Raw genomic sequence first — 26616 nt, forward strand, 5'->3', positions numbered from 1 at the left:
TGTTTGACAGGGCATTGATATTATGGAAAAATCCACTGCAATCTAAAACACAAGATCCATGTCAAAACACTCAAACGTAGACCTTCGTCCTACTCAATGGCAATGGCATTGACATCCTATTCATCGCAGAAACATGGCTGGATGAGAACTACAAAATCACACTCCAAAGCTGCCTTCCAACCAACTTCAAATGACTTCAAATAAACAGGAAAAACTAAAGGAGGAGGCATCGCAATAACATTCAAAGAACACCTGAAAATAAAAACAGACTCCACATCAACTGTGAAACCATGGTTATACACCTAACGGCAAGCCCAAAAACCAACATCACATTCATCCTGGTGTACAGACCAACGACATACGGTGCAACCTTCGGCGACAACTTCATAGAAACCATCACCAACATAGCCATGAACCTCAAACCTCTAATCATCCTGGGGGATCAATATCTGGTTTGAAGACCGTCACGCCAACTCCCTAAACCCACTGATTGGACAACTCACTACCATGAAACTACAACTACTCGTCAAAGGGGCAACACACTCGGCAGAACACACCCTCGATGCAATCTTCGCCAAGGAAAAACATCACCCCGGCACCACCGATACAAATACTGTGGAGTGACCATCTCATCATCCCATTCGTGATCACTCCGCCAACTCCAGTCTACATCCAACCCCCTAAACTCACAACCATCACAAAAAGAAACTGGAAACACGTCAAACCTATACGAGCAACTGGAGATGACAAACCCTCAACTACAGAACTAGAGCTAGCTGACCTAGAGGGGAAAGTGAGCTACTACACAAATGGATTGCAGATACAATTGACAAGTTCGCCCCGGAAAAACAGTTCACCCCATCAAAAGAAGAGCAATGGCAAAATGGTTCACCCCACTACTATGCTCCATGAAAAAAGAAAACAAAAAGATGGAACTGGAATGGAGGAAAGAATACAACCCAGAAACAAATCCATGCATACAAGAAGGAAATTCAAAAGGCGAAGAGAAGGCATTATGATGATCGCCAATGCCCCAACACACAAAAAGAAATGTTCAACATCATTAAAAAGATGAGAAACCCACCAGGCTGCGACAACACCCCAACCCCCTCAGAGAAACTATGCAACGATCTGGCAGACCACTTCAAGGAAGAAAAACTTTCCTGAAATATCAGCAGAGGGAGTCGCCTTGCTGGTAAAACAGCAAGAAAGCTGGATCACCCATGGATCCCTGTCCCCCGGACATCTTCAAATCAATTCTCACACAAGGAACACCAGCAGAACATTACAGAAACCTTCTAAATCTATCACAAGCCACAGGAACTGTACCAAGGACCTTCAAATCTGTGTATATCAAACCACTCTTAAAAAACACGTGACGTAGAAGACCTCCAACTACAGGCCGATTTCAAACATTTCCCTACCCAGCAAAACTCTTAGACACCTACGTATACAAACTAACCCAAGAACACGTAGAAAAACACCACCTGCTAGACCAAGCTCAAGTCGGTTTCAGACCCGCCAGAGGACAGAAACCGCACTACTTCGACAGTTAGCCATGCCACCCTAACCAAAAGACTAAAAGACCTACGCATAAGACGCAGCACTACTCTGGACTAAATCAATACTAGCAGACAGAACAAACTGTATGGATTAAACCCTTCAAATCCATCCCACAAGTTAACAGTGGAGTGCTACAAGGATCCTCACGATCACCATTGTACTTCAACATCTACCAGACTCCAGTTATCAGAATCTTCCAAAAATACAACATTACATGCTACAGCTTTGCAGATGATACTTAAATCTACAAAATCGATCACTCAACCCTAATTGAGTGTCTAAAAGAAATCTTCAACTGGATGAATGCCAACATTCTAAAAATCAACCCAGGAAAGACAGAAATCATGTTCATATCCAAAGACCAAGAGAATGAAACCGCCATCCCGTGGCCAACGGAAATGGGAACATCACCATCTATGGTAGTAAAAAAATCTCGGAGTCCTGATGGACAACACCCTAACTTTAGAACCACAAATAAATGCAACAGTCCAATGCTTTTTCCTCCTCGACATATCAAGAAGAATCCTACCTTTCCTCTCCTTCATGCACAAAACGCTCACAATCGTCGCCCTCATGTCAAGAATCAACTATGCAAACAGCCTCTACCTCGGAATACCTCCTGAAGAAACTACAACGGATCCAAAATACAGCAGCCAGAATCCTCCTCGAACTATCCGAAGAGACCACATCTCTCCTGCCCTAAAAACACTACACTGGCTTCCAGTCAAACATCGCATCACATTCAAAACAATGTGCATAACGCACAGGGCAATCAGTGGACAAGGAGCAGAATTCATACAAAAAAATAACTCTATAAGCCAACGAGACTCCTCAGGTCGAGCAACGAAATCCGCCTGGAACTAAAACCATACCTTGAAAAAACTTGGAGGCACCTCCTTCTACCACTTAGCCGCAAAAACCTAGAACAACATCCCAAAAGAAATAAAACACCAAAGATCACAAAATTCAGAAAATTACTAAAAACCTGGCTCTTCAACACCACAGACACAAACTGAAAACCGAAACAACGGAAAGGGGTGGGGGGGAGACTAAATTTAGGAGGACACCGACAACACCCAGAACCCACTGAGAAACTCCTCCACAACTACACGGATAACGCCAAGTCAAATAAAACACAAGCTACACCCATTAAAACGGAATCAACAACCCCAGCCAATTCGAGCCAACTTCCACTCACCCCATAATTGCTACAGAGTACCACACTGGACGTTAGCAGGTACACTGCCCGTATGAGTGGAAAAGGAAGGCGGGTAAGGTTTTATGAAGGAAGTTGATGGAAGGGGAGGCCAGATATAAATGGGACAATGTGAATACTGGACAGGCCCAGATCGGGACACAGGCGCAGAAATGCCCCCACCCCCCATCTAGGGGGACTACGCAAACCCAGTGCCTCACTTCAAGACAGAAATGTCAACTAACCTATCAACTTACAATTTCCCCCTCTGCATACACCTCAAATTCCAAACCAAATGCAACCACAAACCTACAGCACAACAAGCCGCACAAACTTCACTACATTGCAACAACAAAACACATACTCGCACAAGAGTACACAATGACTACTGGCCACAAACACACCAGGCCCAGCCAACAGACCCATTGGGCTGAGGTTGCCAACAGAACATAACTGCTCTCTTGCTCTTTTCCAGCTTCTTCCCACTAACTCGTCTTCCCTTTCTGAGCCAACAGGGGACCACCGGTATTGATAGTGCGCAGTACAATTGTCCATTAAAAATAACCACGCCTGGCACTTAATGCATCTTGTAGGATGGTGGAGTGAGTGGAATTGCTACAGTTCTAGAAATTGGACATTCACAGGGGTAGTTCCTCCCACAATGATTTCTTGCAGTTGCCGCTGACTTTTTGGAGTAATGTTTGTTTCTCTTTTCTCGTCCTTAGAAAAAGCGCAGTGAGATTCCTTGCTACTGGGAAAACCAGCCTTCTGGGTGCCAGAAGGCAAACTGTGCTTTCCATCACACAAGGGGGCGTTTCGTGGAAGGAGCATTTCTACCGCCAAACAAAAGTGAGCGCTAATGTATTGCATTCATGCTAATAAATGTTAGTGGTCTGTGTAGCTTGGGCTCTCGGAGCATGTTGTGCTGCAATCCACTGAACGGCTATCTGTTACCCTAGCTTTTAACTGCAGCGTTGATGATGGGGGACTTGCCAACGGCGGCCTGTTTGGCACAGTGGTTTGGGGTCTGCTGGCAGTGTGCTTTACAATGAATATTTTTTCCTTTTAGTTATTGTAAACAGATCTGAATCTACTGAGGAGGAAGTGAAGAAATCTCAGCTGTCCACTCGACTAAACACTTCCCCACAACTACGTGGCGTAATAAAGGTGGACAATGAGACCATCCCCAGCCCTACACATCCACCTGTTGTAATAAATGCTGCGGACGACGACGACGGTGAGTATTTCTTCTGTCTGCTTTTCCTTTGTCCCCAATCTTGATGTAAATCTGTATTATTGAAGTATGGATGACTGGGAAAGTGTGATGTGGGTGCTGCGAGCTTCTTGGTGCTCTGGTGCAGAGATGGATGCAGATCTTGCCACCTCAAGGTGCAGACGTCAGAAAACATAAGCTTCTCCTAAAGGTTAGGAGGAGATAGGCTGACTGATGCCCTGCTCACTCATTGAATGTCTTGTCCTCGCCCCTTGCTTTTAAACCCCTCTCCCAACCTGGGCTATCCTTGTTCTTTGGCCACTGTACACCGTGTTCAATGGGTGGAGCCACTTCTCCCCAGTAGTATATGCGTCTTTGTGAGGCCCTGCTGTTCTCGATGTACTCTTCATATCATGGCTTGAGTTTTGTTGCGTTTATACTGTTTGCTTCTACCAAAGGCCACACCCTAATAGCTCAGGGCTAAAATACAAAACGATGGATAATTGGCAAGTGATTCTATGCGTCTACTGGCTGGCAGCACACTCAATCTGTTCGATAATTTATGATACAAATGTTAGGACTTGGTCAGAACTGTTAGAAACGGCTCCTCCGATGCAGTAAAAGATGCACCTTCCTTGCTCACCTGCACGGTGGTGGTGAGGATTTGTGTAGGGATTTTCCTAGACCTTGTGTGTAGAATTCATTAAGATCAATGCACACCTTAGTTGCAAGGCTTCTCTGATGGAGATGTTGTCGAGCAGTCAAGGATCTAATCCCAATAGATGATTGGGCGGTGATTGGACTGGAGCAAAGGCACAGTAAGGGATTGCCCAGACAGGATATGTATTAAATGTACTTTTTTATATAGCTTTAGCTGAAATTGTTATGCAGTTTGTTATAGGTGAATAGCCTTTTGGGGACGTTTTTGAGAGCAGTGGATTAAAAATTCAGGAAAGCAGTTTGAAGGTTGTCTTGCAGTGGTTTTGAGAACTTAGTCAAAACTCGCTCTAGGAAAGCATTTCTGGCTTTACTCGCGTCTGGAGAGAGTATGCTGAAAAGCTAGTCACCAGAAGCTCAAATATACCAGTAGTGCATAGTGTGGTAAACCTTGGCTGACCCTCTGACTTGAGCTGGACCCCTGGAGTTCCGGAAGCTTCTCAAAACTCTGCTTTGCCTCCCTCTCCTGCTAATCCCCACCCTGCCGTTGAGACTGGCTCCTGGTCCTTCATGAATCTCGCAGGTTACCCGGCCCTTTACCCAGTCGACGCCAGCACTGCCCTTTGCAAGGCCCCCTGCCTGGTGGCTGTGCATCAGTCTTGGGATTACTCCACCCAAGCACTTAGCGAGTGATCTCCCCCACACCTCACTCCCCTTGGCAATGCCCTTCCGGGCTCCCACCAGCACTTGCCCATACCTTCTTCCACTCCCCCGCACTTCTCTTCACTGCATTTGAACGTCCGAATGTCACAAGGCCAAGTAGGACCATGATTATATTTACTCTTGCCATTATTTACTCACCTTGTGCCCACCCCACTTTGCTTTGCGGTGCCTCAAAACCACATTTGTTGTGTAGGTGCCTTTTTTAAATGCTGTGAAAGAGCCAAGAACCTTCACTCCTGCAGCGGATCTAACCCCGGGTGGTAAACCCTCAATACTATATGGGGTGGGAGAGAGTCCCTACACGTCAGTAAAGTGAATTAAACAGTTACATTTAAATCGGATAAACCCAAAGAGCATTTCTTGGATCGGGCTGTGGGGATGTAGGTTAAGCAATACCCAGAGGGTCCTGGAAATGTGAGAATGGCTTACTTTTTGAGGATTTTAAACCGAGTACTAATTCTACCCCACTGGTGCTGTAGTAGCAACCAATCCCAGGTAACTTCAAAGGAGACCCTCTTGAAGATCTCCAGGTAGCCAGCTGGAGAAGGGTGGATGCCACCCAAATGCCCCCTCCCCCACACATAGCCCCCGCCACCCCACAGTGAACACTGGACTAAAGTCGATCTGCCTAATCCCCAATGCTCTTTGGGGGACCCACAGTGGACGGACTCATGAAATCTGAATCCTCGCTGAACGCCTACTCCTAATCCGCAAGCAAAAAGTCAGAAGTTGCTGTGGTCATGAAAAAGGAGACGCTGGTTGCAGTCGTGCTAGTGGTGCCCATTGCTTTTCTTTGGGCACACAGTTAAGCTGCAAGCCTCTGGTTGGAGCTAAAAGAAGCAGTTGCTTAGTCTTGCTGTGAAGATTGTGGGTGTGCAGGTCCATAAGGAGGACACTGTTGGTATGCTGGTCGATGGACCATGTAAAGCGGAACCAGGTCCTGGGCGCCCGTGCCGCCACTGTGCGGCCTTGACGGGCACATCTGTGCAGGGGGTGGGGGAGGGGGGGTCATCAGTTACTTTGCAGGTAAGAACGATGTAACAGTTGTAGGTCTCGCTCAAAAGTTGACACCTGGACGTGATCTTGATGATTTATATCAAATTGTAAGTGCAGGAGCCGAGCCATCATCCTTGTGTACATCTTCTTTCACTTGCTTCTGGACTAGCCCCAGCGTTTGTCAAAGGATATGGTAAGATGCCTCTTGTTGAGAGACTTTGGGTACTAGATACTCGCCCAGCCTCTAAACATAAAGCAGCCACCCGCCGGGGAGTAGTTGCCCCATTCAAACTTTCCTGGTCAAACACCAGGTGTTTTCAAGACTGAATCCCAGACACTCGTTTATACATTTGTGCGATCTGGTCAAAGCTGCCCTGAGCTACCAACCTGGAGTCTCGGCCAGGCCATTACCATATAGAACATTATTGTCCTTACTTTTTAATCCTGGTTCAATTGCACCCCACCCACCCCATTTGAGGAGCTGAGGGGGCCTGTGCTGCCTTTGATCTTCCAAGCAACGCTCAACTTGCCTTGTGGCTGGCTCTTCTCGAGTGTGACTGCAAGCTTTCTTCAATAATCTTTCTTCCCTGAGGTCCCCTCAAACAGTCCCCAGCCTCAGAAGCCAAATCCTGTGGCCAAGGATGACTGAGCAGATTCCTGCCAACTGCAGCGTGTAAGTCCTCAGCTCGGGAATCATTCAATTCTCACATGTCATTGGGGCCCTCCTCCACAGGTGTCGTAGCTGGTCACCAAACGAGGAACACTGACTGCTGCTGGAAACCGCCAGTTGAACTATTTTGTTCCGTGTTGCTCTTCTGATTCTCTGGTGCTGCTAGTGAGCTTTCTTCAGCCCTGCCCCCTCCATCTTAAGTGTCTTTTGTGGCTTGTGTAGTGATGTTTCTCTTGGCATAAATCAAAGTGCACGAACACTACAGGCAACTCAATTGGCGCTAACCTACAAAAACGTAACCTCATATCCTAAACCAATATCCTGCACACGAATTGCTTTCTAAAGATGAGCAAAGGAACATGGGACAATGAGGGTGGGCATTCCACTGCTTGGGTGCTTCGTTAAAAAAAGCTTGTCCATCTTTCCTGGTGGAACACAGTCGCGTAGAGTAAGCTGGTGCACTTTTTCCAAGGTTTGTAGGGTTAAGTCGGTCAAATCGTGGGTTTCTGCATAAGATCCACCTGAATTATCGAACACTGGACTGGAATTATTGAACAAGGGAACAGTATCCGCTGTTAACTGGTTGCCAGTGAGAGAGCCCAAAAGTGGAGACACGTGAGCAAATCCTGTAGGTTCCAGAAATCTATTGGGCAGCCGCATTCTGTAGAACCCGGAGGTGTATTTAGCAGGAAACTAGACGGCTCAAAAACAGTGTTCGATAATCCAGATGGACTTGAATGAGGCAATGTGCCAAAGCACGAGTTGCCACTGTTAATTTGACGCAATGTTTTTTAAAGGGGGGGGGGGGATCAAGGAGGGCACCGGATAGTGTGACCTAATTTAGTTCAAGGGTATATTCACCTCTCTACCTCTGAGCAGCTGTCTTTTTGGGATTTAGACAAAGATGTTTCAGGCTCTTCGAATGACTAGTAGCCAGCAAAGGATGACCATGTACATTAAACAAAGGCGAGCATGACTAGTGCTTCAAAGCTCTGCCAATGGAATGCGCCCTGTGGTTTGCAGTGCCAGAGGTTGCAGAGGTGTCTGCTAGAACCATGCTACCATCTTTGCCCTGTCAAGTGGGTGTTCCATAAACCCGGCAGTCTGGGAATTCAGGTGGATCTTCATGACTTAGCTGCTGTTAATGATTTCCCCTTTCTCAACCGGCTCAGAGTACTAGTTCTAGCAGAGCTGGCCAAACCTAACTCCACGATGCCCAGTGTGGTAATGCACGCACACACTAACCTTTATGAAAATATTACAGCAAAAACGAAGAATCGGGGCACTTTCTGAGTAACTTTGTAAAACAGAAAATGCCTCAATATTATCTGGTAAGTAAACTACTTCAATAAGTGTGCACAGCATTTCTTAATCGCCAAGAGTCACTCCTCACTGTAGCAAGTGCATATTTCATGGTCTGCTCTTGAATGTTACTAAGCTAATCTGTGTATAAATAGTGAACAGTCTGATTTTGTTTGTTCTAACCGGTAGAGTAGAAATAGGATTGGTTTTGATTCCAGTGGTCTAAAGTTTTTTGTTTTTTTCAATTTAGTAATCCTTGGTGGTGGGTGTTGGGGCACAAGTTCTAAACTTTGCCACTAACTCTGCATATATCTGAATATTAAGGGTGTGAACCCATCCCGTGTTGGCAATTCAATTATGACATGTAAATAGAGCAGACAAGGTTTTGAAAATATGGCTTAAACGGACTTCTTTTCTCTTACATCAAAAATGAATTAATTAAAAATGATGGCACGAAGTTATGCATTACATTACCTCGTGGTTGACCCTGAGGGGTGCTCGTAGAGGGATGCATTACCTCGTGGTTGACCCTGAGGGGGTGCATTGCCTAAGGCAGTCCCTCCTTTTCTTTGTCGATTGGATCTGAAATCCTAAAGAGAACATTTGTTTCTTGGTGTATCGTGGACCGGAGCATTCGTAAATATTGTGTGATGATAGCAGAGCGGGAAATAGTGTGGGATTTGTTACATAAAGGACAAGTCGAAGCCTCTATGTGCACCTCTGCTGCAAGTGTTGTCGCACAATCTGCAGACTGGGTATATGAAATGATTGTGTTCTCTGCTGCCCATGTTTCTATCTGGGCCAGGCTGCATTATGGGATGACGTAATTGTATTGAATGTCGTGTGTTGCAGAGCCTGCAAACCTTTTGGTGGCAGAGTTCTTTTTGGTTACAGAATATGGGAAGAGCTCATTTAAATTGGCATTTCTTTTTGTTCTGTCTCTGCAGATGTAATTTATTTAGCAGAAACCCTAGCTCAAGAGTGAGCACCAAGTGCAGTAAATTGAGCGTTCATAATTATAATCTTTATTCCCACACTGCATTCACGTGGCGGCTTTTGCTATAGGAAAGCAATACCTGTACTATGGCAATCCCTACTGCCCTGGACCCTAGGTTTAAAGCTGAACTTGTTGTCCATTGCATATTGGGCTATTCTACTGGCCAAGTTGAGGGCAGAACGCCAGTGCTCCATAGTAGGCGAGTGCAGTTAATCTGCATTTCATGCAGCTCTCCATAAGGCTTGGGAAGCTTGTAGTTGGTGAGGGACGCATGGGGAGACCCGTTGGTGCTTCCCCAGAGCTAAGAAAATATGGCAAGGGCAGAAGAGGTAGTGGTGTGGGAGGTTCTTATCTCGCCCATCGTGTGTGTGTGTGTTGGCCCCCTTGCTCCCTGTTTTAAAGATGGGTTGGTGCACAACTAGGGCAGTCACCTGTTGAAACACTGGCCAGTTCTGAGTTGAAGCTAGTGATGTGACCTGTACAAATACACTTCAGAGCACTGTTTAATAAGCTGTTGCCGGTCTGTTGCTGTGATGTGAGGATGAAGTCATTGCAGCATTTCTATCTGAACCTGTGCAGAACACTCCCAGCCACAGTGGTGCCACCTTGGAGACCTGCTCTTGGTAGGTATCCCTGAGCGGAAGGAGCACAACGTTCTTTATGCCTCTGGCATTCACCTTGTGAAACTGTCCCTTGCCCAACACGCCTTTTTCCTGTTTCAGATAGTTCAGATGTTTCAGATCAGTTTTCTGACGATGAAGTCTGTGCGCAGCAAGTCCCTGTTGAGAGCCGCAACGGACACAGGGTGTTTGACCCTCAAACACGGTCCCCGCCAAAGAAAGGTAATTAGTAGGGCCTCTCGACCCTCTGACAACACTCAGTAAATCCTTCTAGAATAGCAGAAAGGGTCCATGCAGATATACAAATGTAACAGCACTTACGTTTTTGATGACTTGGGTTTCATGCCTGTTAATGTTTAGTGCCAGTGTTGGACTCGTGGTACATACTCTGTAGCAGAAATCCAAAGACGGCACCTTTTTCTGTTTTTATTTCAATAGATGTGGTTACAAGGCATATGGGTAAACCTTAAAGTAGGTGTATTGTGATTGTTCTGCCCCCGGTCTGGTTAGCTTTGCCCTCCCCATGCTGTTTGATAGATGAGTGGGTTGTGGGCAGTGTTTTGGGTCTTCCTGTGGACTTGATGCTTGCATGGCTCGCTGTTGTCCTGCATTTCATGACTGTACTTCAGGGGGTCTTTTCTTCTCTTTAGTTCGAAGGATCGATGAAACGGAAACGGAAGCAGAGCGAGCCTGGAAGACTTACGCACAGAAATATCCATTCTGCTGGCAGTGACGGCTATGAAAGTGGACATTATGTTAACCCTGCACCCCAAACAACTTTGTTTTTGTAAAGTTTTGAACTTGATGTTGAGCTTCTGCTTTTATATTTTGTCTTTCTTGTATTGTTTGTCTTGGTAAAGTTAAACCAATAAAACAAAAATGGAATACTTATTTGGTTGTGTCCTGGCACTGAAATGTAGTATCAGAAGAGTGTGTAAAGAAAATGTGTACATCTGTGCTCCATCCACATTTCCTTTGTACGGGTAGTTGTGTATTTCTAAAACCTAAAAGTGAGGTCAGTTGAACTGTAAAGTTTTTCTTTTGAATATTTGTGCAGAGGGAATGGAATGAAAAGGAAGGCACCTTTTTGTTCTGCAGTGCTGCTCTCAGGCTGCCTTAAGATGCGACATGGCAAGTTACATAAACCAGAAAATGTAACCTGCTTCAGCCTGAACTTTTGACCAGTGTTTTGTGTAAACATTGTCTGCGTAAGGGTGCAGGGGTGTGGCGTATTGTGCTTTTTGGATATCCCGATTAAAGGAGGGGACATGAAGCTATGGGCGAGATGCAGGTCTGGGAATGGTCTCCCATTCACTATTCAGTGTGCTGTCCGCCACGCCGGATGGCATGTGTTGCTTCCTTCTGCCTCCAGGCAGTCACTTGACTTTGTGCAATGGTGAGCAGCAGGCTATCTGCTTGAAGAAATGTGGACTTGCTGGGTATACGGCCGTGCACCATCTTTCATGTTGCTTTTTGCAGTGCTTGAGCACCTGCCAATGACCTAGTGAACAGATGGTTACAGTCTCACTGACAGTGCGGCCATCCAGTTTGTGTTTGATTTCTGTCTCTGCGCCAGTAGCACCCTGAGGCTCTTGAACAGTTCCATTTGGCTAGCAGGTTGGTGTGTGCTCTGAATGGTGAGATTGAATGCCTGCTATCCCTTTTTACATGCACTTAGGAAAAGCCACCAGAACTGACTGGTGCTTCTTGATCTGACTGCTTTTTCCTGTGCTCCAGGTGGCCTCTCAAACGCTGGAATGAGAAGTCTGCTTCAGAGCAAATCAAAAAATCTGACCGAGTGCGGCAGCCACTTGAGCAGCGGTGAGTAAAGCAAGAGGCATCCCGGCACATTTTTTCAGTTATGGGGTTCCATCATGCACCCCACGTTCTTGCATTGCTAGTTGTGGCTTCCACACCGTGTTCTCGTCGCAGGTTAGAATGATCTAGTCCATCCATAGACCCACTTCTAACGGAGTAGGGTTATGTTTTAGTGCCTGAAACATCTACTCGTGGACAGGAACACTTGGCGCTACTTTAGATATGGTGTACCACCTTAGGCCAGTGTCCAAACTGTGGGACTTGCCCCCTAGGTGGCCTGAAGGATGGCCAGGGTGAGACTGTCTTCAAAAGGGGGGGTGCAGGGACTGCTTTCAATATCAAATATTAGCCGGTGTGGCCTCTGGGGTGGGGGGGGGGGAAGCAACACTTTTTTCTGAAGGTGGGGGCTCAGTGCCTCTGCCTTAAGCTGCATTATAGTGGCAGGAAATGAGCAATCTGTGCTATGGCACTAGGAGAACGGCACCTGACCTAGAAAAGGCAGTATTGTGGATGACCTGGAAAAGGATGAGGGATAGTTTAGGGTGTAAAGTGGAAGCATGTGTGTTTTGAATGGGTGTGTTGTGAATAATTCAGGTAAAGACTAAGCTGCGTGTTTGTCAGGAAAATGGCAGAGGGAATAACGTACTCCTGTTCGGGATCCGCCTCCATGCACACCTCTCCTGCTTGACATGTAAAATGCACCAAGATCTCTCATTCGAATTTACGCCAATTGACACATGATTCACACCAGAGTCTTTGATTTAGCACCCCCTTTCTCAGACCGAGTACTCCCACTTTCTGGACATTTATATGTGCACCCCTTCCTCTCCAAGTCCATTGTCCCTATAGCAAGCACATAACAAAGCATAAGAGTCACAGTTGAACAAATGCCTATGGTCACAGAAATGGCACGCAGCAGAGTGGGGGAAATTGTGAAGACCAGGAGGCATGTGCAAGCCAACATTGACTGGTGCATAATTACATTTCTTGAAGGCAGCATTTACAATGAAAGGTTGGTTGGTGATCATATGCCTTTTTGTTTTTGGGGTTGAGGGCCTAGGGTTGTGCGTTTTTGACTTTCTGTTGGTGCATGGACACTTTTTTTTTTTCTCCTGTAACACGTGGTTGTGTAATTAAATGCATCTTTAGTGTTCACTTTGTTGCTTTCTTTAGCAACATTGTTGTCGGCTGGTATTGTGTGTGGTGAGGCATGGTGTGGCTCCTTACTCCTGTTATTTCCTAGTGTGGCATCTTTGTTGCTGCGTGTGTGAGGCTCTTCTTCGTGTCTGTGCACTCCATGTGCTAATTGCGTCTCTGCCTTCTCTCTCTTTGCCTTCATGTTGGCTCTGCCTAGTTGTTGGCCCTGGTCTTTGCAATGTCCCAACCCCTTTGCAGGTCCTCCCAGAGATGGAGAAGAACCTTCGATCTGCGATGAGGACGGTGACCTTATCCTCCTGCCCAGGTAACCATGGCGGCCACTTGCCATTGTTTTTCCTAGTGGAACCATTTTTTTTGGCTTGGCTGTGTGCTGGATTTAACACCTTAAACCTCCCACCCCCCGTCCAACAGATTTAACGCTGTATTCTGTGCCCTCGTAACAGAGGTTTGTGGCTGAATACGATTAGTTACTACTTTTTATATGCATTCATACTAGATTTCCCTTGTTGGTAAGTGTTAAGCCTAGTGCTTGTATGCTTAGGGCAGAACTAGTTTGGACCAGCCAATCAGTGGCTGTTTGTTCCCAAGCTCTTTGATGCTCTGGACCTGTCGATTTTTGCAATGCCTCTGTTGTGGATTTCCAGACCAAGAGAAGCAGACCTACCCTTATGCACCGCACAAAGTAAAACTACTTGTCCGTGTGGATGCTTGCCCGAGTTCCTTTGCACACAGGGCCAAATAGCTGGCCTGCAAACCTCCCACTGATTGGGCACTTTTTCTGTGGTGATGAGGATTATTTCAAGGCTTATGGGTGGTTTTTGTTTTTGTGTGCTCTTGTTTTCTGTTAACTCGCAACAGCTCAGATCCGATTGGGCTTCCTAGTGTACAGTTATGCCTCTGATCCAAACTTCAAAGGGTGCCAGCCCTGTGGGTCTGTGATCGGAAGTCAGTGTTTGGCAGTCTCATGCTTGCAGTGTTTTGGATCAACCAGTCATCCCGCATCTTTCCAGTTATTTTCTTTTCCACGCAAGATAACATCTTAGTCTGTTTCAGTGGACAGACCTCTTTAGGCTCCCATTGAAAATAGAGCATTTTTTTTTCCCTGTGCCGGAGTGAGCAAAACCTTTCTAGGGGTCCTGTTCAAAGGAGTCTTAACTTATCAAAGAAAATGTGCCAGTGAAACCCACTCCCATTTTCAGAAGCGTAGAACTTAATCTACTGAAGAGGAACTAGGTAACTACTTAAACCTACATGAAATTCTTCATAAATGTGACCTGCACGGCAGGTATTACAGGCCTCCTGCCCCACAATCCAACTGCGCTCCGATCAGGCAACCTATACAAATGGACGTTCTGTTTGGTTTGGGGAGGTTCTATCGTAGCAGAGGATAAAAGCGCAAACTTGCAGAAGTACACAGAAGGCTCTGTTTGCGCTCTCCACAGCCCCAGCCTCCTGCCAGACGGTGCCGCCAGTAGTCTGCGATAGGAAAAACGGAGAGATCTGAATATAAAAGCGGTAGCTCTATTCAAGGCAAGCGTCCACTGGTTACTTCCCAGTGCAGAATATACCCTTACTGTATTGGACTTAAAGCCCGACTAGTCCCTGCTGTCACCGAAGCATTGGTGAGGGTGGTCAATCACAGCTGAGGATCTGGTGCAAGGAGGACCAGGGCAAGAACAAATGGGGATTCTTAGTCCTACGGCCAGTGGAGTACGTACAGCTAACAATACATGTTTACTCACAGGCCATATGTACAAAAAACATGTTGCCTTCAAGTATCTGAGAAAAAGGTTGTGATAGTTTGTAAATCATCAGAAACTAGTCACTATGGTGCTTGTAGCATTGATGGCTCAATCAAATCAAAATGGTGGCTAACGAGTTACATTAAATCTCCCATCCCTTTTTTGGACCGATTTGAATTTCTACTGTCATTCGAATATGTTCAGCGTAATAAAACTGGACCGAACAATATGAAGTAGACAGTGTCAAAGTCCATATTTATATTGCAGATATGCAACTACATCACCAGCGTTGGAGGTTCTGTTTGTTTATTCCAATGATTCATTTGTATCTTTTCAGGCACCGTCATTTGAAGTTTAGGATGGTCTAACAGTCACTGTTCAAAGGCAAGCGCTTGAGTGGTCCAAATACCAAAAGAGGCTTCTACTGGACGTTATACACACACCTTGCAGAAGAAATTAACTAGTGTAATGCACAGCAACATCTTTTCATTTGCAAGAAGTGCATGCACAAGTAACCTTAGTGTACGGCCAGATATAAAAAAACGTGCATAACATGATACTGGTGAGCAACAAGGTGCTTCCTTTTACAAGATCCCAAAGTACTGATGATGACATGGCCGGTAAGCTGAATTTGTCAGAGGTGAATGGGAGGGGTAATGTGCATGAAGAAAGCCCAAGATGGTTCCAACTCTTGAGGGCTTATCCTGTTTAGAAAATGCCATTCCCAGGCCCTCCCCAGTCTCCTTGTGCCAGTATGTGTTTGAAGACCATAGTCTCAGCTTTCTCTCAAAACAACCATATTTGCTAGTTTCTTTTCTAGAATCTCTAATGTGAACCAGTAGAGCGAGAAAGATCATCCAGCGACCCATGAGAGAGCCATAGCAACGCAGCAGAAGCCTGCACCCCTTTATGGTCAACCCTCCTGCAAGTAGTACGACCATCAGGGAGAAACAAGCCGAGAAACTCAGTGAGGGAGAAAGCGGAGAGTCAACTGCTGCACGGCCAGGCGAGGGACCACACTCCTGTCGTAGGCGGTACTGAACAGCAGAAAGGGGAAAAGTGAGCCCACTAAACAATCACTCATGAGAGGGGCTCTTCCCCTAGACCCCTACAGCAATGGAAACAGTTATGTATCAAACTCTGCAAGGGGCCCTTATTATTCTGCAGGGCTTTTTCTGTGGAAAAAGTGCACAGGACGTATTTCCCCAGCACATGCATGCCGTGGAGGGAAGAGAAATGGATTGGTTAGGCATTAATAGCCAACCAACACATGGAGTATTTAAGCCAGGGACAGGAACCAGGAAGTGTGGGTTGCTTGGAAGTGAAAGTGGAGGTGGACCAAAAGACTAGCCGGGGGAAGGAGTGGTGACCAATGAAAAACATTGCATCACCTTCAAAACAATGTGCATAACGCACAGGGCAATCAGCGGACAAGGGGCAGAATTCCTACAAAAGAAAATAAGTCTACAAGCCAACGAGACCCCTCCGATCAAGCAACGAAATCCGCCTGGAACTCAAACCATACCTTAAGAAAAAAACTTGGAGGCACCTCCTTCTACCACTTAGCCGCATAAACCTGGAACAACATCCCAAAAGAAATAAGAAACACTGAAGATTACCTAAAATTCAGGAAATCACTAAAAACCTGGCTCTTCAACACCACAGACTAAATCTGGAAACTAAAACCAAAAAAAAGGGTGCCTAAACCGCAAAGGAGACAGACATCCCAGACCGAGAGGGTAACTCGCACACAACACCTGGATGGGTGACATCGGACAGACTGAAACAGACGGCGTGCGCAGAGACTGAGTCAACTACCCCAGACAATCCCACCAACACCTCGCCTGCCCTTAGTTACCGCCAGGTACCATAGTGGTATGGAATCGACGAGATATTGACAATTCCCACACTACCTAAGAGGTTGACATTGGCAGATGCACTTCCCACAGGAGTATTAAAGAAGAATAAGGGGAGCATTGAGAGCATGTTAGAGGTGGGGTCCTGAAGAGTAAGGAACCTTATATGCCAGTCAGAGCCAGATCTGGACAGAGCTGCATCAGGGGAAACCACGCAAACCGAGCGCCTCAACTCAGGATAGACACGCAAACTAACCAACCCTACTAACAATTTCCATTTCTGCATACACCTCTCAAACGCCAAACACAACCAAACCTACAGCACAACAAACTGCACAAACTTTACTACACTGCAACAACGAAACAAAAACAGTTGTGCACAACAGTACACAACGTCTATCGGCCGCAAACACCCCAGGCCCAGCCAACCGACCCACCGGGCTGAGGCTGCCAAGAGCACATCACTGCTCTCTTGCACTTTTCCTGCTTCGTCCCACTAACTCATCCTCCCCTCCTTTTTCAGAACCGCCAGAGCGCCAGGGGACCACTCCGGTGGTGATAGTGCGCGGTACAAATGTCCTTTAACATTAACAATGAGGTATTGGCTGAGGGGTGAAGTGGTGCGGATTGAGTTTGAGTAAAAGCAGGTAGCTTGAGTGAAAGTTCATTGATAGTGTTGGAGAGGTGTTAATGTAGTTTGGAGGGTGAAGTAGAAGTGGGAGGAGAGTTAACATCAAAGGCGGGAGACTTGAAACATCTGTAGACAGAAGACTGGTTCAGTCAGTCAAGAGAGCAGAAGTTGATTGACTAGAAGGGTGTGGTGAAGGTTAGCGCGAGGGAATATTACTGAGCAATGCCAAGGCAGAATCCAATCACAATTGGAACGCTAACCTTTTGGCTAGAGTAAGGACGAGTTAGTAAGTTTCTGGGCCAACTTTTAGCTCAACATCTATAGTCCAAGTTAGAGTGCAGTAATAAGAGTCAACAACCATACCAGATGCACACATATCCGGTGCTCCACACGCACCTTATGACTCTCTAGTTCTCTCTACTGACTTGAACTTCGGTTCCTGAGGGCGTTCAACCTACCAGCGCCTTGAGACCATACCAATGGTACATAAGGCGCTATATAAATGCAAAGCAACATAACAGAACATTTGATATAACTAACCGGTGTTACAGGAGCCTGGGTTATGGAGGAGGGTTGTGGGGTGACTAGAGAGAAAATGGACCGCCATAGGCACCCCATATTACAAAACCCTTTAACTATCCTAGATTCAGTTTCTTGTGCCATCTGACACTGTCAGAGGTGGGATCAACGGCCTGAATAGAGGTCCCCCATAGCCTAGAGAATATGGGAGCCGGAGACTGACATTGGGGTTGCAACTACCGCCAGCACTGAGTCACAGGGCCTGTCTTTCACACACTGAGCAGGCGTACATACCCACACAAGTCTCCATGTGAGAATACTTATGATGTACAGAGCCCACATACATACTGGGTCTTAAAGTTATGGTGGAGACAAATCTCCCAGTTGGTCTCCACCCTGTGAGTGCATTGGGTACTTCTCTTTGAACACAAAGACCAAACTTTCCATGGTGGTCGGCGACACAGAGCACCCCAGTAACCTGCAGGCTCTTTTGGTCAACAAGTCTCTCGATCCGGAGCCAGAAGGGAGAGGTAGTTGGTCAGTTCTGCTGGGATGCAGTATTGGATGCTGAAGCAAAACTGGAGAGAGGAGATGGCTTATGAAGTCCAAGGGCAGGCTATCGCCAGGGTCCCAGTAGCAGTTCAGAGATTGTTGTGACCGATCCAGAGCTGGAGAGCCTGAAGATTTCCACTGAGGATTCAACACCTGACATAGCACCTGGAAGAACGAAGAGGGCACTGGAGATCCCGCACAGTTTTTGCTGAGACTGCAGGAGAACCCAGTATGAGAGGGCTAATCTGGCTGCTACAAAGAGGGAAGAGCCCAAAGCCTGTGCCAGATGAGAAAAAAGACGCAGGCTGTAACTGCAGAGTCCTGACACCCAAGTGCTGTTGGTTGACTAGGCAGGGTTTCAGTGGAAACCAAAATCCCACCTGTAGAGTGCGAGAAAGGGCCGCTTGTCCTGTCAAATCCCACCCAGGAAGAAATGGACAGAAATGTGCACACCCTAACTGAGGAGGAAGAGCAGCCCTTCTCTGAAGAAATGTCAGCGGCAGGAAGTCTTGTTTTAGCAGTGGCCCGAGATGGAGGACCTGGAGCAGCTAACAGATGGAAGGGGAATGACGTTTTTTTGATTTAATTTAAAAAATGTTAAAGCGCTCACACAGCTCGCGGGCATCAAGGCGCTATTTTTTTTTTTTTAGTTGCTTGATTGTTTGTCTTGCGTATTTGACGTGCTTAAACACCCAGAGGTTTCTAAACGCAGACCCGGGGATCGAACCTGTGTTGCTTCGTGTCTTGCTTCCAAGGCGCGCGTGTTGCCGCTGAGCTATCCTTTGTGGGGTGGAGATGTCTGGGCGAAGAGGAGAGGGGCCCATGTGACGCTCTGTGCTCACTTCAGATATCCGGAAAGCAACCCAAGACCCGGAAGGAAAACCACACCCACGAAGGGCAGGCATCCTAAGGGACGCTCTAGGCGAACTTCCTGTTGTATGTGTACGTGCCAATGCTGACATAAAGCAATTGTTAACCGTAACATCGCAGGAGGAAAAGAAATGGCAATGCCCAGGAGTCCTCCAGAGGTTCTACTCTGCCCAGATTTTCCCCTATTGGACCAATATCTCAGGGAGGTTCAAGAGTCAACAAGCTATCTTCCTGGGAGAGGTTGTGGGGTCAGTTAGCCAGCAGACAGGGGAAAGGTTTGAGGTGTATGACCAGGCCATTACACTGCCCTTGTCAATGGGTGAATAGGAGGGTAGCCAGTGTTGGCCCTTGAGACCATCAGACACTCATGTGAGGGATCCAGAGACTCCACTTCTCTCGACTCGTGTTTAAACACCTTGGGGAAGGCAAACATGCCCCCAATATGAACTTCCATATCTTTTCTTTTTCAAACCTTTATTCGATATAAAATCTTCAATAATACATGATATGTAGAAAAAAGTTGCATCCTAAAATCAACTTCATAAAATACAAAGATAAAACTTGATTTCAACATAAAAAATGCTAGTAAAAATGTAACAATTAAAATGAGATGTCGGTACATTCAAGAGCTTTAACCAAACAATGAATCTATCTTGCCACGTAAAAAAACAAATTTAAGTTTGAGGTAGATTTACAAAAGGACATTGCGTGTGCAGTAAAACGGATGCAGTTGGCGATATTATCAACCCCTCACACAATAACATAAAATGAGTTACTATCTCTCTACTTCAGCCCCACACCTCAGACAACTGCTACCAGTAGAGCCCTTCCATGTGCATGTAAACTTGCGCACTCAGTCAACCAGGGTACAGGGTTTCAACCCCCCCCCCCCCCCTTCCACGTTTCCGTGGAGGGCCTGGGAGCCCACACTGGATGCCTGCATGCCAGAGGCTTGTAGCTGCCGGAGAAGGATCTTCACATCGATATCCTGGGCCCTCAAGTCATTCCTTCCGTCCATGAAGGGCAAGGTGGTGAGGATCTTCGCAGACAACAGCACCACAATGGTCTACATCTAGAAGCGGGGGGTGGGAGGGGGGGTTGGAGGGGGGGACTGGGACATCAACCTAGCGATGTTCTTCATCCCCCTTCACCTGGCGGGAGTCAAGAATACCATTGCAGACTCCCTCAACGGGGAACTGTGCTTCTGCCACCAGTGGGAACTTCAGCTAGATCAGGTGGACCTCCTCTTTCTCAAGTGGGGCAGACCCCAGATCGATCTGTTTGTGACGGTGGCGAACCCCAAATGCCAGAAATTCGCCCGCAGGTTCCACCAGCCGAGGAGCATGGGGGATGTGTTCTCCTTCCTGTGGGAAGGCCTGTTCATAACCGCGTTCCCTCCGTTGCCTCTCCTGGTGAGTCATCAATCAACTCAAGTGCTGATGCAGGATGGCACTCGTCCCCCCCTGCGTGGCCGAGTCAGATTTGGTTCCCGCAGCTTCTCAGCCTGTCAACGTCCGGTCATGCTGCTGGTGGTCGCGGATCTGCTCACCAGAGAAGGCAGCGCAATCCTGCATCACGACCCAGGATCGCTGAACCTGAGGGCTTGGGTCCTGCATCCCTAGAGTTCAGAGGATGAGAGTTGCTGGCAGACTGCAGGGAGGTCCTTGCCAAGGCCAGAGCGTCATCGACTCTTAAGTGCTACGGGCACAAGTGGAAGTGTTAGTGCTGATGGCAGAAGATCAACCCTCTGAGGGTCACGGCCCCGCAGATTCTTCTGTACTTGTTGTCCTTTGCCACAGCGGGGCTAGCGCTCGCCTCTATCAAGGTGCATCAGGCGGCGCTCTCCTGCTACACCACGTTTCCAGGACAAGCTACTCTTTGGTCTCGTCAAGGAGTTTCTCAAAGGACGGTTTCGATCTTTACCACCGGTGAAGGCTCCTGTAACGGCCTGGGAACTCAACGTGGTGGTGAGGAGACTCCTGGTGGCCCCCTTTGAGCCTGCATCAGTTCCCTCTCATGGAAAACTGCTTTCCTCATGGCCATCACCTCTGCCAGGACGGTGAGTGAGATCCAGACCCTATCCTGCAGCCATGTCTTTTCACAAATAGACGGTGGTGCTGCGGGCGCACCCCTGCTTCATGCCAAAGGTTTGTCTGAATTCCATCTCAAGCCTTTGGTCTTGCCGGTGTTCTTTCCGAAACCTTTGTCACCGGCTGAGAGGTCTTGGCACTCAATGGACATTGCTCGTGCTCTGAAGTACTGCGTGGGCCGCACAGAGTTTTCGCAAGAGATCTCAACTATTTGTGAACTTTGGTCCTGTGAACCATGGCAAGGCCTTGTCCAAGGCTTTCATCTCCAGGTGGTTCTCCGGATGCATCACACACTGCCATCGGTTGGCAAACCGACCGTTGTCCGGCTGTCGGTGTTCCTGTCTGTCTGTTCCTGTCTGGTGTACCCCTGCTGCACATCTGCAGGGCTGCTACGTGGGGGGTCCACGCACACCTTCACATGATTCTACTGTGTCGACAGGGATTCCAGAGGAGTCCAGGGTCGGCCAAGCAGTGCTAAGAAACCTGTTTGCTTGAAGGTGATCCTGTTCCGGAGGTAAAAGTGATTCCGTCTGTTAAGCCTTGCCACCTCCTGTGGTTGTGTAATGTTGTACTGCTATGTATGTATTCATGAGCATGTGAATCCATGCCAGACTCATGCTGGAGAGCAATAGTTACAGGTAAGTAATGTGTTCCTTGTTTACTTGGAATAGTACTGCTCCTGGTTTCAGTGTTTTATACTGGAGTCACTCCTTGCAGGAGTTAATGGTAAGTAGAGTGATTTGAACTAAGTCGGTGCGCTAGGGCTGTTGCTCAATAGTGGAAGGTCAGCAGCAGTATTGTCCCTTTGAAATAATGCCCCGCCCCCTTTATTAGAAATCATGTGAATGGGCTGGTTGTGCCGGTAACCTGCGCTACACCTACGTGTTTATGCAGTCTAATAAACCAGTCCTTAAAGGATCTATAAGTCTGGAGCATCATTTCTACTGTGTTTATTGTTGGGCCTCAAAACAGCCGACGCGTGTTTCGACCCATAGGTTGTCTTCAAGGCAATATTTGGTTTTAGTGCTTGCTTGAACCAGGCTTCTGTGTTCTGCATAACTTGTCTTGTTCAAAAAGTTTCCTTTGCTGGATTAGCAATGTCACGCTATTGATCTCTCGTGACGTTATTGTCTTAAGCTGCATTGTTCCTTCAGAGATTGGTATCCCTTCACTATGTCCGGTCTTGCTCTGCTCCTGTAACTCTAGATGCGCCTCTAATCCTTAAGGGAAATCCCAGTACCTGCGTCCGTGGTTTATTAGACTGCATAAACACGTATATGTAGCGCAGCTTACAGGCACAACCAGCCCACTCCCTGTAGGAGCCCTACGTCATGGGGGTTAGTGGTCCAGTCTATCTGGCACCTGCTCTAAATCTGCCTCCATGAACTGGGGCGGGGCTGCAAGGGCCATTAGGGGACATTGGACCTCCTGTTACTGCACCATTATTTCACAGGGTTACAGATCGCTAGCACACTTTCTCCATCATCTGGCTTGTCCTCGAACAGTTCTGTGTCAGTCGCCTTCAGAAGCACCGTGGGGTCAATACAAAGTCCTTTGTTACACAATATGTGGTGCCACCTTCTCCCCTCCTGTTTTCCTTTCCATAATGTCTTCCTTAAATCAATAATCAAAGCAAAATATTGCACCCACACCATACTGACAACCTCGACCTCTGCTCGCAAAGCACTCCTCTACTTATCACTTGCAAGGGTATGATGGCATTTATAACGTGCCTGTACACAAGTGTTTCTAGGTGTGACAAGACAGGGGTGGGGAACAGAGGGAGGACAAAAACAATCTTTCTAGGCCTTGTGTCATTCAGATCGTGCAGGGTAGTGGAAGGGGAGAAGTGCAGAGTGGGAGCATATACTTGCATATGCGTGTTCACCCGAACTCCTACATCATGGGGTACCAACAGCCTGCAAACTCCACACAGAAAAGCGCCCTGCTTCAAAGAGCAGATAGGACGTCTGTGAAAACAGCTCCTCTACACCTCTGGGAATTGCGTGTCTGGGAGCTTGTCTCTGTCGGTCAGTGCTGCCCCTTCGGAGAAGAAGCCCTGAAGCCTCTGTCAGTGCGGGGATCGCCGGGATCACAGGGCCACCAAATGAAGGAACGCCCCTGCACGCTCACGGCAGAAAAAATACAACCCGTTATTGCCAGTTCCTTGTAGAGTTTGGCCGAGTTGTTAGATGCCGCAGAAATGCGGGCTTGGATAGTCTTTATTGCCTTTGGAGTATGTGGCAGGCCAGTTTGTCAGATGTACAAGATGCCAACCATTTCCTCTCAGCCACCCTACACTTGCGTTTGAGGGGGTCGAGGTCTTGAGTCGTACCAAGAGTTGCACTTGATTTACATACAGTAGGTTTCACAATATAATAGGCAGGGATGGAGGCTACACCTAGAATTGAGTGTCCTATATGGAGGGGGAGTGGCCTAGGTTTAACGATGCAGTATGGGTACAGTATTGAACACATAGATTTGAAAGTCCTGTATAGTGGGGGTGAGGCCTAGGTTTCGTATAACAGTATCTGTACGTTGTAAAAGTGCAAAAAATGTTATTGTTCCTACCTAATGCGTTGATGCTGGTTGACGGCAGTCTGTTCGTTGCCATGTCAGGGTACTGCGGCCGGCTGCAACTGCTGGTTTGGGGCTGGGGTTATGCTTTTGCAGCCACCCTGTTGGCGGTGGAGGGGGCACACAGATACTACACCGGGGACTCTGGTGTGGGTACTGCAGGTTCTTCTCTTGAGCTCAGTGCGTTGAGCTGAAACTAGGTGAAAGGGCACAGTGTGCTTTTTTTGTGCCACTGAAGGAGGGGGTGATTGTAGGTGGTATGGACTTGGTATTTTAGTGGCTGGCCCCTGGCCTCCGCCTGCTGACACTGTCTCGAGCCGCTGCTTTAGGAGCTGCCCTTTGCCTTAGGGCCCTTAGCTGCTGGGGTTGCCCGGGCAGAGGGCTGCCCTGGGCGGGTGTGTTAAAAGGCGGTGATTAGCCAATCGGGGTTGGGGGCGGGCGTGAGGGAGGAGGTTACAGGGCCGGGCTAGGACGCGGGAATAGGGAAATGGGGGGAAAACGCATGCACAGGTGCGCTTTTAAATAGATAGCCCACCCCCAACTGGTGCACGTTAAGTAAATGTCCCCATAAACTGGTGAAAATTAGTAGGGTCTCAGTTGGCTTGCTCTTAACACTGAAAACACCAGCCAAGTTCTTAGCATTTACTTATCTGGTAACGCCTGGAATAGGTGGTGGACCTCCCTCCCTCCCTCCCTCCCAACATTCTCTAGGCTAATATTGGCTTTTGCAGGCCGGGCTTTCCAAAGGCAGTTTTCCACAAACCGGATACCCAAGTAGTCGTAAAAGGCACTTGTTCAGTCCCTTGATATCAGTACTAATGTGTAAGATACAATATTTTGACCATCTATAGCCTTTGTCTTATTCATTTTAATTTGTAGACCTAGTTCTTTATATTTAATGGCAAAGTGGTTTAAGGTTGCCTTTAGACCGTTGTGGGAGGTTGACGGGTGAAGTGCGTGTTTGGGAGAATTTTCAGTTTGTACTAATTCCCTTTAACCTTGGAGACCCTCAGCACTTTTGCTGGACTTTTGTGATTTTTAATCTCCTGAATGAGTGACTTTTTGCCACTTATCTTTTCCTCTGACTGGGATTATTTCTTATGGCGTCTGGTGCAGTCACTGAGGGGTCCCGTTGGACTCTTGCATTCTCTTGTGAGAATTACAGTTCCCAAGAGTAGTAAGATTATCTTAGCTTTTTTTCTTGTCGGTCCAGCATACACCACCTTATGCGGAGTGCTTGGGGGTTATATTGTAACTCCTTCTCCCACTCAAGTAACATTTTGTTAAACTGACCAAACTGGGGGCATCGATTCATTTTTACTACCTTTTTGTGTTGGTTACTAGCAGGCTGATTTCTCAGCTACAGTACCCATGGGTGACCATTTTGTTCAAAATGGAGTTCTTTCTGGGATCTTCTTACGATTCATGTAGATTTGAGTCCTTTGTGTTTTACCTTTTGGCATACTCCAGTGTGTCTGGGAAGCAGAAAGTGAGGGAGGGGTCCCAAAACTTCACTGTCATTTGTCTTTATGTGTGCCTGGCTGAACCAGCTCTAACTGGTTGGGAGGCTGTCCTTGAGGACAGCTAGCCTCCAGGTGAATGACTGGGTTCCAGCATATAAGGCAAGGATTTTTGCACTACAGGCAGATTTGACCACTGGAACAAGGAATCTGAAGCAGAAGATGAGCAGAGACTCCAGCAGCGCCTTCCAACAATTGTAGAAGTACCGGTTGAAGCACTGCAGCTGTGCTGACCCAGTCCTGCCAAGGACGACTTCCTCCCTTAGGCTGGTGGGACCAACTAGCCTCAATGCCTTCTTCACTTTGGGCCATCCTCCGATGTCCTGTGACTTTCCTAGGCTGCAGAACACCAATATCCAGGGTACCTGTACCATTATAGAGTGCATCGTCTTGGTAAGATGGAATCCGGCTGAAACTTTGCAGGCATCCATGTGGACCTTCAGAGGCAGGAATCCTTCAACAAAAGTCCCCTCACCGGAGTTCAGGGCCGAGTGAACGACGCAAATCCAACCAGCGATATTAGCTTCTTGGTGCGAAGAAAAAGGCACCAAAAACCAGAGCCACTGGAGTGAACTGAATCCTTTGCTGCTGACAACCCCTTCTCCCGTGGGTTTCCGGAGACGCCCATCACAGGCCCCCCCCTTCGTCACCATGACCAAGGAGCAGGAATCTGGGTGTGCATCGTTGCAACTAGAAGGCGACCGAGCTACATTTTCATCTTCACTCTTAAGGTACTGTGGGGTTAGGGTTGTTGGAAACGAATCCCCTTTACTGCACCTTTCCTTCCATTTCTATGGTAGCACATACTTTTTGCTTAAATTTTTCAATCTTTCCTGTTATTTTTACAGTGCAGCGAAGCCTCAAGTTTCACTACACTGGCTTTTGCTCATCTGTTAATGGGGAAACTGACGTGTCCTTCAGGCTGTCATTACTGGGAAACCTTTTCCCTTAGTCTAGTTACTTGGCTGCTACTTTTAGTAAACTCACTTGTGGTAACTTTTTATCATTGTATAATGGGGTACACTTTTTGTTTTACCCTAGACTTGCATTCTGAGGATTTTTGGTTACTCTAGGAGGATTTGTGGATACTCCAGGTCTGCTAAATGGACCAGCTGATGGCAGCAGTTACTTTTTCCTACTGGGACTTTTTGTTTTAGCCTTAGCGTGTTTACTGCGTTTTAGCTACTAACTATGGCTGGTGGCCAAACAAGGCCATGCCACAAGATTTTTTGCTTTACCTTACCTTTGGCCATGTTGTCTTTTATGGACTTCCAGTAGCTGGGAAAGCAGAGGCTTTTGGTGGGCTACTGGAGGGCTATGGGTGTTTGTTGCCAGGAAGTGGGCTGT

At 47.2% G+C, this 26616-nt stretch overlaps 1 protein-coding gene across 11 annotated transcripts in view; it reads left to right on the forward strand.

Annotated features, from left to right (window-relative positions):
• The window catches only part of ZC3H11A (zinc finger CCCH-type containing 11A), a 191597-nt gene that overhangs the window by 34207 nt on the left and 130774 nt on the right, over positions 1-26616 (forward strand). For 8 of the 11 annotated variants that reach the window (XM_069633096.1, XM_069633095.1, XM_069633097.1 and 5 more), the window contains 4 exons: positions 3484-3607; positions 3828-3995; positions 11674-11757; positions 13109-13216. In XM_069633096.1, coding sequence (XP_069489197.1) covers positions 3484-3607; positions 3828-3995; positions 11674-11757; positions 13109-13216 — 484 coding nt within the window. The remainder of the gene's footprint in view (positions 1-3483; positions 3608-3827; positions 3996-11673; positions 11758-13108; positions 13217-26616) is intronic. The other 3 variants (XM_069633098.1, XM_069633099.1, XM_069633100.1) reach the window with 1 other exon arrangement.

Source organism: Ambystoma mexicanum, chromosome 13 (genome assembly GCF_040938575.1).
Source record: "Ambystoma mexicanum isolate Mex_15411 chromosome 13, UKY_AmexF1_1, whole genome shotgun sequence".
Lineage (NCBI taxonomy): Eukaryota > Metazoa > Chordata > Amphibia > Caudata > Ambystomatidae > Ambystoma > Ambystoma mexicanum.